Source organism: Mycetomoellerius zeteki, unplaced genomic scaffold (genome assembly GCF_001594055.1).
Source record: "Mycetomoellerius zeteki isolate Tzet28-1 unplaced genomic scaffold, Tzet1.0 scaffold316, whole genome shotgun sequence".
NCBI classification, from domain to species: Eukaryota; Metazoa; Arthropoda; class Insecta; order Hymenoptera; family Formicidae; genus Mycetomoellerius; species Mycetomoellerius zeteki.
This window is the reverse complement of record NW_017257301.1, coordinates 1187106-1201842: the sequence shown is the minus strand read 5'-3', so window position 1 is coordinate 1201842 and position 14737 is coordinate 1187106. Positions and strand designations below refer to the sequence as shown.

Here is a 14737-nt window from a genome sequence, read left to right as displayed (position 1 = left end):
CCGCTACGTGCGTCGCTGCGCAATGCGCCGTACGGTGCGACCGACGCGCCAGATGCGCCAGATGTGGACACTGCGGACTGAACGGGACCATCGCGCAGCTATCTTCACGATGCTTCATTGCGCGTAAAAATTTGAGTTTTTAAATTGTAGTAAAATTCATGGCTGCGTTCAGCAGAACAGTTTGCAACTGTTGTAAAGTTTTTTAAATATAATTCGTTTAGGTCAATACTATATTTGTCTTAATGCATTTTCTTCTCTCGATACATTGCATAATTAAGGCTGAATCTATAATAAACTATCCAGAGAAGAATGTTAATTATATTATAAGATTTAATTTAAAAAAATGTTTATTATATTAAAAAATAACGTAATATATTAATTAAAGAATCCATTACAACTAGTTGCAGCTATTACGTTATTTTTTAATATAATAAACATTCTTTTTAAATTAAATCTTATAATATATAATTAACATTCTTCTCTGGATAGTTTATTATAGATTCAGCCTTAAGTATGCAATGTATCGAGAGAAGAAAATGCATCAAGACAAATATAGCATTAAATAATTAAAATATACACGTATATTAGTTTTAATTGCATAGCTTTGGCCTTCATGCTTGCAGATTTCTCATTCATCTCTTATACGTCTGATTAACCATATCCTGAACGAAGCATTAATTAATCTATTCGCAGCCTGCATCGTCGCATCGATAAGAATCTATGCTGTCACAATCATGAGAAACGCTTCGTGTGTGCCTCAGATTTTATAGTACATGATATAAATGATAACTATAGCGCGACTTTTGACCTTAAGCGAGTAAACATCGTTATTAACATAAAAACAACATTATTAATATTAATGTATAAATGATTATTAATTTTCTAATTAGAATGTAGATTTGTTTTAGAATCTAAATAATAGTGAATTATTTATTTAAAAACTTTCAATTTATGTTCACACACACACACACACACACACAAAAGTTGCTAGTTTCAACTAATGAATTATTGATATCTCTAATAAAAAATCATTTTTTGTAAATAAATGATTGTATATTCTAACATTTAGTTCACTTTGTCATACTGCCGATGTAAAATTTTATATAAACTAATCATTGTCTCATGCTTTTTCCGGCACATCTGAATATACTACATGTATTTTTATGCTATATGTATCCTCATTAACTTAAATTTATGATACCAGTCAGTGTTGGAACAGATACCGTTTGAAAGTCTAGATATAGATATAGGTATTGTGTGGGAAATGTATTTAGATATAAGTATAGATACATTTTTTTACAATTACCTAAATATAGATACAGATATAAATAAAAAGTATCTGAAAATTTAGATATTTTTTAGGTACTTTCAACAAAAAAAAAGGAAAAATGGGGGAAAAGAGGAAAAGTAGAAGTAATAAGCAACGTAAATTAAATATCACATTTTATTTGTTTATTTTAACAAAACCCCCAGTCTATAACATTAAAATCGGTTTCATTAATAGTTTTAAATAAAAATCGAGTATTGTTTAGTTTTACATGCATATGCATGTCTACAAAACTGATAAATCATAAAATTAATTCTACTCGTTATCAATTTCTTACTCTTGATTACATAAATGTTTAGTTTTAATGAACAGCTTTAATAAGAATATCGGTCTTTAATTAGTATATCAGCGCATAGGTACTAATACTAGATTACTAATTTCTGAGTTGATTTAGTATGCTTTTCAACAAGCGACACAGATGACACGGTATGAGGCACAGTGTACCATTACATCCTTGTTATTCGTCAATGTTAAACAAGAATGAGATGATCACTGTGTTATACTGTGTCGCTTGTAGGAAGGCACTCTTAATGGCGGCGTATTTGTATATAAATACCTTGTATCTATGTATCTAAAACTTAAAAGATACCGTATAAAAAAATAACTAAATACGGATATAGGTATCTCCGCCTATAAGGATCTAAGTAATGCATTTAGGTACAGCTAAAATATCTAGATACTGTATCTAGATACTTTTACCTAGATACGTTCCAACACTGATACCAGTACGAACTAAATAATAAAAGGCGATTCTTGTAATCGAATCACAATGCGACGTTAATATATTTTTATAATTAATAGAATTGATACAAGCAGCAATTAATTGTGATTAGTGCAGAAAATGATCACAATCACTGCTAATTAATAATTATTCTCACGAATGTGGATTTTATCATTAATCGTAACAGCGAAATTTGTATATGAAATAATTTAACTTGCGAGATCAGACGCGGCGATCGATTACTCTTGTTACCTGTACGATATATGACAATGTTGTCAGATTAATATAATATGAGCCTTATAATAAATGCAAAGCTAGGCTTATTTATCTGTTTGCGGAGAGATTAGAAAAGATGATTACAGTTACAAAGCTATACTAAACGGTTTTATTACGCTTTATTACGACATTCCGCGCGATTGCCCGCAAATATTACTAAAGAACGGAAGTGGCGAGGTGATACGCCGCATTATAATTGCTTTTCATTTAATATTAACATTAAAATGAGGTTCTGCGTGAAAGCAACATCTTCTTATTTAATTCTTTGACATCCTAGGTTCGATCTTCGACGCCTAAATGCATCTCACACAATGGAATTTCTTTTATTACGCGATGGCTCGCCCACTTTTATTGTCGTGCTATTTTATATTGTTAGTTTGCGAGTTTTACAACTCGCTTTTTATCGTGATGTAATCGTGTCCGCTTAAATCGACGGTGTTACGTCGACGTGATTGCATCACACCCCTGTATTACAATTATTATGCGCCTCGATTGTCTACGTTTCGCGGAAAAAAACGCCGAATCAGAGTTATTGAATGTGCGTCGATAATTAATCGTAATGTGAATTGGAAGAAACGTGATTGGGTTCAGAATGTTATTACGTTTCAGTAAGAGCGAGACAAAATGTCAGCCAACGTTGTGGAAAACAATTAAAATTGCGTCATACTCATAAAATAAAAGCACGAGAGATATTCGAAACAACCAATGTGTCGGAATATAAGAAAGAAAACAGTATAAAAATAGTATAGAAATATAAAATTAAATAAAGGAATTTTAGGCTCTTTGATTTCATTTGTTTATTTTTTAAATTGTATCACGTTGGAAATTACATTCCAACATTCTGAAATTACTGAAATTCTTGATATTACTGAAAATTTAATCTAAAGCGTATGTGAGAATTATGGATTTTCAATATTAGAGCCCGTATTCATAACGCATTTTTATCTCTGAAATTCTATAATATGCGTAACATAAAGTATAGCATATTAGCGCGCTAACATTGTTGTAAGCGCGTTCTGAATATAGGCTTACGTCTGTCGCGTTATTTGTACTTTTTGAATTTTGTATATATAAATTCGCTTTCTCTCTCTCTCTAACTTCCGAATAAATAATTCATCTCGTTTAAAGTGCAGAAATATTGTAAAATACTAATCCAGACAGCACAGAATGTTTATGATAAATATTTATTAATATTCATTTTTTGAAATGTCATATAGGTATTTCATACATATTTTATAAAAAGCTTTATTTGAAATATTATTTGGCTACGTTCCGTTTCATGCATGATGCGCATGATGTATCTTCCATTTTTGTTATTCACCGATTGTTAAACAAGGATAAATGATAATGTATTATGCACATCATGCGTGAAACGGAACGCAGCCTTAGAATATAGACTAAATATTTTATGTAATATTTGATAAATATAATGATTTATATGATAAATATAAATAAATATTTCTAATAAATATTTTTTACTTGGATTATAATGTTTCATTAAGTATTTTCATAGCATTTACAATAAATATTTCATAATATCTATAATAAATGTTTGTGATCTGTGTAATCTAAAAGACCACAAAAATATATTTACAAAATATTTAAAATAAATCTTATAATTATTTAAAAATATTTTTTTGTAAATATTTTATGAATATTGTGTGCTGTCTGGGAAACAACAGACCTACTGTCAGTATATTCAGAATAAACTTTATAGTTTCAGATAAGTAACCGACGCGCATGAGCGCGCCTGCGCGTAGAGCTTTGCGTACCTGCCGCGAGAGGTCACCACCAGCGCCATGATAGCCGACGTTCTCTTGTGCTTGTAGGTGCGTTCGAGGAGACGCTATTAGCGCTATTCTGTCATTCTATCCTTGTTTTACGTCTAATAAACAACGAAGATAGAATGACAGAAGTAGCACTAATAGCGTCTCTCTGAACGCACCAGTTGTGTGTACTTTCTTCTCCGGTATTTCGTTTCGCTCATCAGCGTATTATTTGAATTCTTTCTCTGTACTTCTTCTCGTGCTCGAGGAACATGTCGACAAACCATAATCTCTAAGTGACATACGTGAATCATATATACGTGTTAAATGAACTTTTGAACGTATTAACGTGTGAAGCGCGACCTGTGCGATTTAATAACGACAAGAGCGCTCTTCCTCGTGTTTGAGGAACACGTCGACAGACCATAATCTCCGAGTGACGTACGTGAATCGTGTATATACGTGTTAAATGAACTTTCTGTGATGAATAATTAATTTGTGAAGTGCGACTCAAGCGCGAAAAGCCGTGAACGGTGAACGGAGCACTTCTCAAATTCAAATTTTTCAAGATAGCTGATAAACCGACTGATCTCTTCTGGCTAGAAGAGAAGAGACATTCAATTCGACAAGCTATTCAGATACGCGAACGACGCAATTGATGATAATGTAAAGAAGTGGAAAAAGAAGGGGAAGAAGAAGAGAAGGAAAAATTTATTGAAAATCATAAGCAATTTTCGCAGCGCAGTTGGCGCGTAACGGCTACGCGGAATCGGGTCGGTTCGGCGCTCGTCGGCAGTCGGCACGGCCAGGCACGGCCGGTAGCGACAGTTCGGCTCCGTTCGGCACTGTTCGTCACTCCTCGCGTTCGCGCCTGCTGCCGACTTGCCGAGTAATCGGAGTAACGCAGCCAACTTCGCGTCAGTTCGCATACGTACTTTGGTCGTCGTTTGAACGTGTGCGCGTGTCTCTTTGTTTGTCTGTCTGCTACCTTGCGGTGTTTCTCGTCTCGACGTCTCGATTCGCGCGTGACTCTCGCGTTTCGCGCGTTCCTCGGTGCAGTGTGGTGGTGTCCGGCAGTGGATCCGGCGATAGATTCTTGCACGTTACTTCTTCTTGTCCCGTCGAAAGTGAGACCGACGTGACGCGATGTCTTCTTTCAAGGACGATAGAGTGCCGTGCGCCCGGCTCTGCCACATCGTCAAATGGGACGATTTCAACGGTTACGGCTTCAATCTACACGCGCAGAAGGGCAAGAACGGTCAGTTCATCGGCAAGGTGGACGAGGGCTCGCCGAGCCTGGCGGCCGGTCTGCGTCAGGGCGATCGGATAGTCGAGGTTAACGAGATCGACATCGCGAACGAGACTCACAATCAGGTGGTCGAGCGTATCAAGGCGTTCGCCAATGAGACCAAGCTGCTGGTAGTTGACCAGGAAGCCGACGATTACTTCAGGGAGAACAACATCGTTATCAAGGGTACTATGCAGAACATCAAAGTGATCAAGACGCCGGAGAGGAATCCCAACAGCGTAGAAGATCGTTCCGAAGGCAGCAACTGCTCCGTTGACGAGGTAAGTGCGCTTTTAACTTCTTTTTTCTTTCTAGTCTTGTTATCGTTGACTCTATAGGCGTTCCAAATGTGCGATTGTCTTATATCGAATTAAAAAATTTTTTACAAAAATATAGTTTTAGAAATAGATCGATTCTTTATAAAACCAAATTATATAAACCGAATTTTATGTCTGAGTGAATTGCTGATCCTTTGTTTAATTGAGATTTGCGATTGACATTTAATTATTATTAATTTTTTATTTTTAAACAGATGCAGATAATTTTGCGAATCGATTAAGAACTATAATTTGTCCGCTTTGCGTCATCGTCTTTTGAATATTCGAAATTTTCTGTTGCTTATAATTGTTATCGTTCCAACAGAAAATTACAGTCGGTTTCTATAACTGTTGTAATTATTTAATATACAATATAGTGGACAAAAATAAAACAAATAAATGTGCTGACAACAAAACATTCCTACATTTCCTGTAAATACATCTATATTTTACACAAGCATTTTTAACAAATTTTTTTAAATTACTTGATATTCATTTTAAATTTTAACTTCTTGTCAGAATTCATTAAATTTTACTTGGATCGTCACGGAATATATAAGCACAATGTCGAAAAATGGATTGTGTTTACTTTTGATGCATGTATAATGGAAAAAATATGTGATACTTCTAGGCTCACAGTCTTTTTTTCATTTTCTAGTTAACTTATGGTTTAGATTTAACGTGATAATAATGTAAAAATTGTATTTTTCTAGCCATTATTAATCGCTTAAACTGCTGGTTTGGTAGTGGTAATAACTTTAAGTTACTACAAAATTATTAATTTAATGATTAACCATAGCTGGAAAAATATAATTTTTATGTTATCAGATTAAATCTAACCACCAGTTAATCAGAAAATGAAAACTGAAAGTACCATATATATATTTTCCATTATACACGTCCTAGAATAACTTTATACATTTTAACTTAATTTTATTATGATTGATTAATAATTTTTACAGAGATGAATCTATTGTCGCAAAATATATGTGCATAATGATGAACAAATTGTTTTTCCTCTAATAATGCATGTATGGAATGCAAATGGAAGATTGGTATTCTTAGAATAATTTAGGAGCCTATCTTTCTCAAGAGATAATTATTAATGAGAAACGTTTATCCGGAATAAACAGCTATGTGTCGGCACACATTACAAATTCGAATTGTAAGAGTAACAAGGCATTGAATGGCTAGCTTGCACGCCAATGACTTTTTTGAATATAAATATTCGTATATTCAAATTTGCGAATTGGAAATTCGGGCATGCGGAAGTAATGCAAATTGCGTTATGGACGAGGAAATTCGAAAAAATTTGTGCTTGCATTAATTGAAATGCTGGTTAAAATGGACAAATCAGAATTTTCTGGTTGAATCTGTTATAATTCTAGTTGAGATAACTAAAATTCTGTTTGATATAATTAGAATTTTTGATATAATTAGAATTTTCTGGTTCGTTCATTTTCAACCAGAAATTTTTCACAATGTAGATAACATTTCATTATCTTGTAAATCGATCTAGAAGATTTACAATAGAGTTACAATAGTAAGAAAAAGACTTTTCTTGTTATCTTTGATAACAATTAGAGATAAAGTAAAAATTTTCTCGTAGAAATTTGTTTTTTATATAATTTAATTTAATTCTGTATACTGAGAAAAAATGCTGGTTGATAATAAACAGACTAAAAGGTTCTGATCATATCAATCAGAATTTTGGTTATATATTTCTAGGATGTTAATAGAGCTCTATAAAGCTAGCAGGACCAAATCAGCAGAATCAAATTGGAATTTTTAGTACTTATTTTGTATTAAATTGTATCATTAATGATAATTTTATACCGTGTGCATTTCGAAAAAAATCGTGGCACTGATAGCTTAATATTAAGCTGGCAGAACCATAAAAAAAAAACACAAAGGCAAAAATTAACACAAGTAAATTTGTACTAATTTGTACCATTGTGTGTGAAAGTAAGTTAATATTTTACTGTACATTCGAGTTCTATTTTGAAATTTTCAGGATTACTTCATAATTAAAGTGGGAATATAACATTTTTACAAAAATTTTTTAATTGGTGAGTTGATGAAAAATATTAATAAATATTGTAAACAACTCTGGAAAATGATTTATTTATATGAAAATGATAAATTAAAAATAATCCATCCATAGAACAATTTAAGATCTTTAAAATCGGTCTCTTGCATTTTTTTGTACGACTAATGTTATTGTTTCGATATAATAATTTGAATATTCGCATGAACGACGTTTTTTTATGAATTTCAGAATTGTTTTTGGTAGTACAAAATAGTACAAATTCAATCCTATTTATTTCTGATATTTTTTTCTTTTACTTTTAATTGATTCAATAAAATTATCATTAATGGTACAATTCAGTACAAAATGAGTACTAAAAATTCTGATAGGTCCGATTTGATTCTGTTAATTTGATCCTGCTAGCTTTATAGAGCTTGATAATAGATTCAACTAGAAAATTCTGATTCGTCCATTTTCAACTAGAATGCCAATTAATGTAATCAGACTTTTCCTAGTATTGTAGTAAAATGTGTTAAATATTTTAAGTAAATTAAAAAGGAAAAAAGAGAGAGGAGGAAAGGTTAGCGCGTGTTAAGGTAAACATATTGGTTGATCGGCATTTTCTTTGGCTGCGAAAGTCCCGGGAGATGACGCGCCCGTACCAAAGGAATCCGTGGCATTCGCGTGGAATTTATCCGAGTCGCGCTACGGGTCCACCTGTTGAATTCGTTGTCGCAGCAGCAGCTGCTGCTGCTGTTACTTACTCTCGTGTTTACGTCTACGCTAGAAAGTGTCTAGCACGCATGCGACGCGTGTAGTACCTCAATTTTGCTATCGAATATATCGACGATACTTTTAGCAACTATAATATATAAATGTTTGATAACCATTAATTTGTTATATTTGATATTTGATTTATAAAAACTTTCTTATTTTTTAAATTAAAACATAAGAAAGTTTTATATAATTTTTTATTTTAACCAAATATTTTATAGGAGTATTTTATTGTAATCAAATTTTGATTAAAATATAATTTTTTAATTAAAAAATAAGAAAGTTTTTATTAGTTACATATCAACAAAATAATGTTGTTTTATATCCAACATTTTTCTCAATATAATAATATAAGACGTCATATTACGATAATAAGCGGATCTGTGAAATTAGCAAGACATTCTATTAATATAAAAAAATAGGGTGAATGCACCGTTTGTGGCCACTGCACCCATTTTGGCCACCTTCGCTGTTTATTAGGTTTTTCTAGTTTTGGTTGGCTCTAGTGCGTAGCAATCATGACACATGCGCGTCGCAATTATTTCTCTTGTTTAATAATGTGACACAAGTAGCCTCACATTTCCTCTTTCATATTATAAAAAAAAATATTTTCTACGGAATACACTTAAGACACAGTTATCTTGTCAAAAACGATAAGAATCCCCGAAACGCGGTAAGTAGAATAATTTATCAATAATACTACATATGACAAGTATAGCAGACAATACTAGTAACCATCAAGTAATTAGTAGTCAGCCTCGTAATGATAGGAAGTATATAGGTAGCCAAAAATGATGTAAAATGGAATTTTTGCAACTATTTAACTTTTTCATTACACATTCGCTTTTTTCCTTAAAACTTTTTTGAATATTAAAAACTAAGACATTAAATAAATAGTATTAAGTAAATAGTGTCTCCTTTTTATGTATTATTAAAAAAAAAATTTCTTAAAGTTATAGAAATGCTTGAGGTGGCCACAGAGAGTGCATTCACCCTAATGACAGTTCCAGTAGTACTTTTGTTACTGTTAGTTCTACAGTTCCAGTAACTAATGTTAATTTTAGTTTTTTAGTGTAGCAAATGCGGAACTGTAGAATTATGAACCTGTGTGAAGCTGGATCCTCATTTTCAAAATTTTGAAAAAATAAGCAGAATTCTGGTTGTCCCTCGAAGAGTGCTAGAGTTCTCTATCAAGTTTATAGAAAGAATTCCGTCGATTAAAGCGATGAAAACATCATTTAAAGTTCCGGGGGGGCCAAGTTCACAATTCCGAAACTTTGAAGCGCTATAACTTCTTTACCGTTCACTTTGATCCATAAGAACAATCGATAGAACTCTTTGGGGGGCAACCAGAACTCTGTTTATTTTTTCAAAATTTTGAAAATGAGGGGCCAGCTTCACAGAGGTGAATTATGAACAAAGTGCTAGTGGAACTATTATTTTTTTTTATATTAATAGAATGGCATGCTAATTTCACAAATTCATATTAAATATATCATGCTAAATGTACGAGAACGATATATTGCACTTTAGCAAAATGTCAAGGCACGAATTATTTTTTGCTGAAAATTATTTTATTCATGGACCATTGAAATAATTATGCAGGAAGTTCAACCATGAGAAATGTTGCAAAAAGTTTTTACATTCTAGCAACCAGCTTGAATGATCCTATATAATTATTTTGATGATTCAAACAATATTATTTTCAAATCTCTATTTGATTATATTTTTAGATACTTCAGCAAACTTGTTTTTTCCGTATATATTAATTTTATTTTGGATATTTTTGTCAGAGATATATATTGAGTTGATAATTACTCGTTAAGCGACATGTGTCCGTCTTGTTATTTTTTATGTTGTAACAAGCAACATTCAGGTTTTGTAACGTAGCTTTTATAAAATGTAAGCAGGTGCGCACTATTGAATTTGAATACACACACGTCATCGTGTCGTAATTAGTTATTTCTCTTCGGAACAGTCTTACCATCGCTCTGTTCTTTTAGTCATTTCGATGATCGATGTGTTGCAGTAAAAGTAACTGGAATAGAAATTTGACGTATATATAATAAGGTAGAAAAGAGATTTGCTCTGGCTCTCTCCTTATGATATGAAAATCAGTTGTATTATAACAATTTATGTATAATATTAACTGCGAAATTTATTAATGTATTCCATTTATTTTTGGTAGATTATTTACTTGTAAAGTTGTCTCATTAAATTCGGCACGCGTGAGCAACATAAAATTCGTGTTTTATTTTATACGAGTTCTGCACGTCGGTTCTATGAAATTTAAATTTGTTTATTTTATACAATATTACTTACTTTCATTCGCATTTATACGACGAACTTTACAATCTTGAATGTTATATTTATGTTACACGAATTTAATTTACAAGAGCGTACGATACTCGTTTGATATTTATATACGGTTGCGCGGAAATCAGATTCATAAATATTTTTATGATCATAATCGGTTCTATCGCGATTTATATTGCCATAATCACGCACGATGATAGGAAGCGCAAGCACCGAGTCGCATGTATCTTTTACTTGGATCATCAAGTAGAGTTAATGACGCGGCAGGAAGCGATTTAAGTTTGGATCGTCCAAATCCTTTTTCAGGGAAACGGTTATGCAAGCATCGTAATGACATGCGTAGCTCATTTTCCCATCGATGTATCCTCTCTAAGCGATGACGCGTCTCTTCGCCTGTACCGTCAGTTGACTAATAAAATGAGAAATCATAATTTTTTCCTTTTGCCAATCGTGCCGTACGATTATTTTGCGCTGATTTCTCACCACACGAGGCGTCACGTTTCTTCCATTATTATCAGTTACGGAAAGATGCGGCCTCGATCGAAAGATAAAAAATTATGATAATTTAAGTGAGTCACAGTTACTTCGCAAAAGTTAAAAGTTAGCGAAAATGTTAGAAATATGATTCTAGTGTTTCTCTAAAATGTTAATAAGATAATCTAGATTACTATTAATTTAGTATTGATTATAAATAAGTATGTATTCATCTGTGTATCTACAGATATATTAAGATAAAAATTTATTATAATTTATATACGCAGCTCGGTATATTGAAGTCATTATTTATATCAAAAGTGCTGTGCAGCTTTAGTCAAGGCTAAGTATGTAATAAAAATTTTAAGATATTATTATGACGCTATTTCTCATAAATCATCATTTATAAGCAATATTTTTATCCTGTTTCTGTCGAAATAATCATCTTTAATACTATAACCTTCCTTGTACATACGCTACAATTCGCTTGCATAATCTTTTTATCGTCTGATATTCCTCTGTTAATCTCTTAAGAATTAAAAGACTTTATTTATTTTCAATTGAAAACTCATACCATTATTAAACTCAAATAACATTATTCGTAGTAATACTCCGTCTCGTGACTTCTATTAATTCCTCTAAAGCTGATATAATTGGGGATAAAGGGGTTAATTGACATAAATTGACACTAAATAATATCCCGGTATTCGCGTTAAGTTATCATTGCCATCTTTCTGTGTGATTATCGGCAACGACATTTTTGCGTTTATTATGACACATTCACCGTGCTTACTCAAGTAAATGCCTAAATTAACAATAAGCCGATGATGCCACCGCATCTGTATTTGCTCGGAGCAACAAGACAGAAATGAGGAGACTCATCGCATATAAAATGCATGATGTATGTTAAATGTTAAGCCTCATCTATGTTTTCCTCTTAGAAAATGTTTCGATCGTTTTTCCTGATTTCATAGACAATAAAATTACATTTAATTATTGTTAGAGCATTTGATTTGTATCTTAAAATGAAGACAATTGATTGTATTACAACTAAGGCTACGTTCAGATTCCCACCCGAGTGCCACCCAGGTATCACTCCATCCTTATTACTTACCGAACGTTAAACAAGGATGACATGACACTCGGAGAGCACCCAGGTGGGAATCCGAACACGCCCTTGGAGGTGGAAAAATTACTGAAGGACGAATGTGTGTCTATATTCATGACATATCCTTTCTTTTATTTCTAGGCCACTGAATCATATTTATTGTTCTCATTATAAGCGGTAATATTAGCCGTTTTGCATTAACTATTACATGAGTGAATTATTATCAATGTTTAAATTTTTAAGCAGTAATTAATGATCTTATTAACGAAGCGAAATGATACATATATAAATACATATATAAATTATATGTTATATTGTACTAAGAACTACAAAGTATCACGATCGAGAGTTGCATCTGTCGTCAAAGCATTAGTTTCAACGCGTTCGCAACTTGTTGCATCGATTTTAATTAGCAGGTGATGTGTCGTGCATATATGCGTTCTCGCGTGTCGCAAGCGCGTGTTCATTACGCGAAAGGAATGTGAATAACCCCTATCGCGTTCTCTGAAATACAAGTTGGGTTCAATTAATAGAACGTACGAATGATGGCACACCATTCCAATCCATCGAGAAATGTTTCGTTCTTGGTACGTGTTTCCTTCATATTAATTAACATATTTTCTACATATAATCATCATATTAATATTAAAATGAAAATAAATTGTTAGACTATGCTGGAGAATTTTTTATTTTTATCTTTTTATTTCTATTTTATAAAAAATTGGAAAGATCTTGTCTTTTGCGTGTATTTGTTAGTGATTCTTAATTCTTTATTTGCAATCATATTTTTAGTACCTCCAGTCCAAGTTTTTTTACCATTTTAGGATTTAAAAAAAAGTGGAAAAATTCAGGATTACTTTTCAACATCTCTGTTACATTACTATTCCTTTATTTCAAAGAAATTTGAAAATGAAATTTCACTTGTATTAATAAAGGTTCAGATTGCAGATGGAGGATTAAATATTATTAATGGTCATTATGTCATTATGTAACAATTTTTATGTTATCATCGTGTCGTGAAATAACGCGTGATTATATCACCTTGGCACGTGCTTAAAACGCCATCACGAGTCGGCATCATCGCAATTTCTCGAAGTCACAAGAGTATTCACGAATGTAATCGTACTACGGGGATGAATGAAATATGATTGAATCATGCTGAATAAGCGGAAGCTTTGCTGATTTGCACGTGCTAACAGTCAGTCTCGACCTATACATGACAATAAAAATTACCGTTTGATATTTCCTGCTTCCGATCGCGTGTAATGACGGATGAGCAAATGCTAAAAGCACTATTTTTTACTGTTTTTGAATAATTTTTTGTTTTAATTAATAGATATTCTAGTAATCGGGAGTAGAGTTTTATTATTATTATTATTATTATTTTAAATGATTCACAAAGAAAATTAATACTTTATTATAAGAAAAGAGTTTTAAAATATCTGTATATGTATATCATAGTTATTATTTTTTAAAAGTTTATCTTTTAATATTTTTAATAAGTAGATGTAAAATTCAGTAATAAGTAAATTCTTGCGAAGCTTTTATTATTATGAAAAATAAGAAAATTGAGAATTAAGATATATTGTAAAAAAATATTTCGATGCACCTATTTTTTATGTTTAAGCATTTGATGCATCCAAGTAACTGCAACAGAATATATCACCGTATCATACTTGATCCTAGGTTTTTGAAAAAGTCGAATCAACATTTGGCAAATCGTTATTTTAAATTTGCGACTCGACGATTCGGTCTACGAATGCTGGAAACGAAAGTGACGACAAATGAGTTATTAATATCCCGCTTACACACGCGTCATTGTCCAGACAATAATTTATTTATATTAGAGGTGGACGCTCACGAGTTGCAGTTTATTCATTTCGTTTAACCCTTTAACATCGCTCGGGATTTCCTCTTGACGGTGGGAATTGGAAAGATTATAGTACGAAGGGGGTGCATAAAAGGATAAAACCTGTTCTACAACTGCATAAGTGCAAGTTGTAAGTATTATTGTAATAAGATTATAGTTATAAGAATTGACCAAATCGTAGTCAAATATTTTCCTCATATTCAATTGTAGTCAATTATCACTACAATCATTTACATAATTGTATACAACTACGTTTACATAATTGTAGAATGGGCTTAAGAGAAAGCATTGGCTAATTTTTTAGACGTAATCGGAGTTTAGTGACTTCATTCTTAAGGTATCTATATTCCTTTTGAATTTCGCATGTAAAATCAATTCTTTAAAATTATTATATTATCTATAAAATATTTGAATTGCTACTTTTCTGTGAGTTAAAACGTTAACAGAGAGAGAGAGAGAGAGAGGGGGGGG

General features: G+C 32.2%; 1 protein-coding gene across 1 annotated transcript in view; it reads left to right on the top strand.

The window, feature by feature from the left end:
- Positions 1-4985: 4985 nt before the first annotated feature.
- The window catches only part of LOC108724933 (Na(+)/H(+) exchange regulatory cofactor NHE-RF1), an 18444-nt gene continuing 8692 nt past the window's right edge, over positions 4986-14737 (top strand). The window contains exon 1 of the mRNA XM_018451637.1: positions 4986-5659. Coding sequence (XP_018307139.1) covers positions 5237-5659 — 423 coding nt within the window. The 5' untranslated portion in view covers positions 4986-5236. The remainder of the gene's footprint in view (positions 5660-14737) is intronic.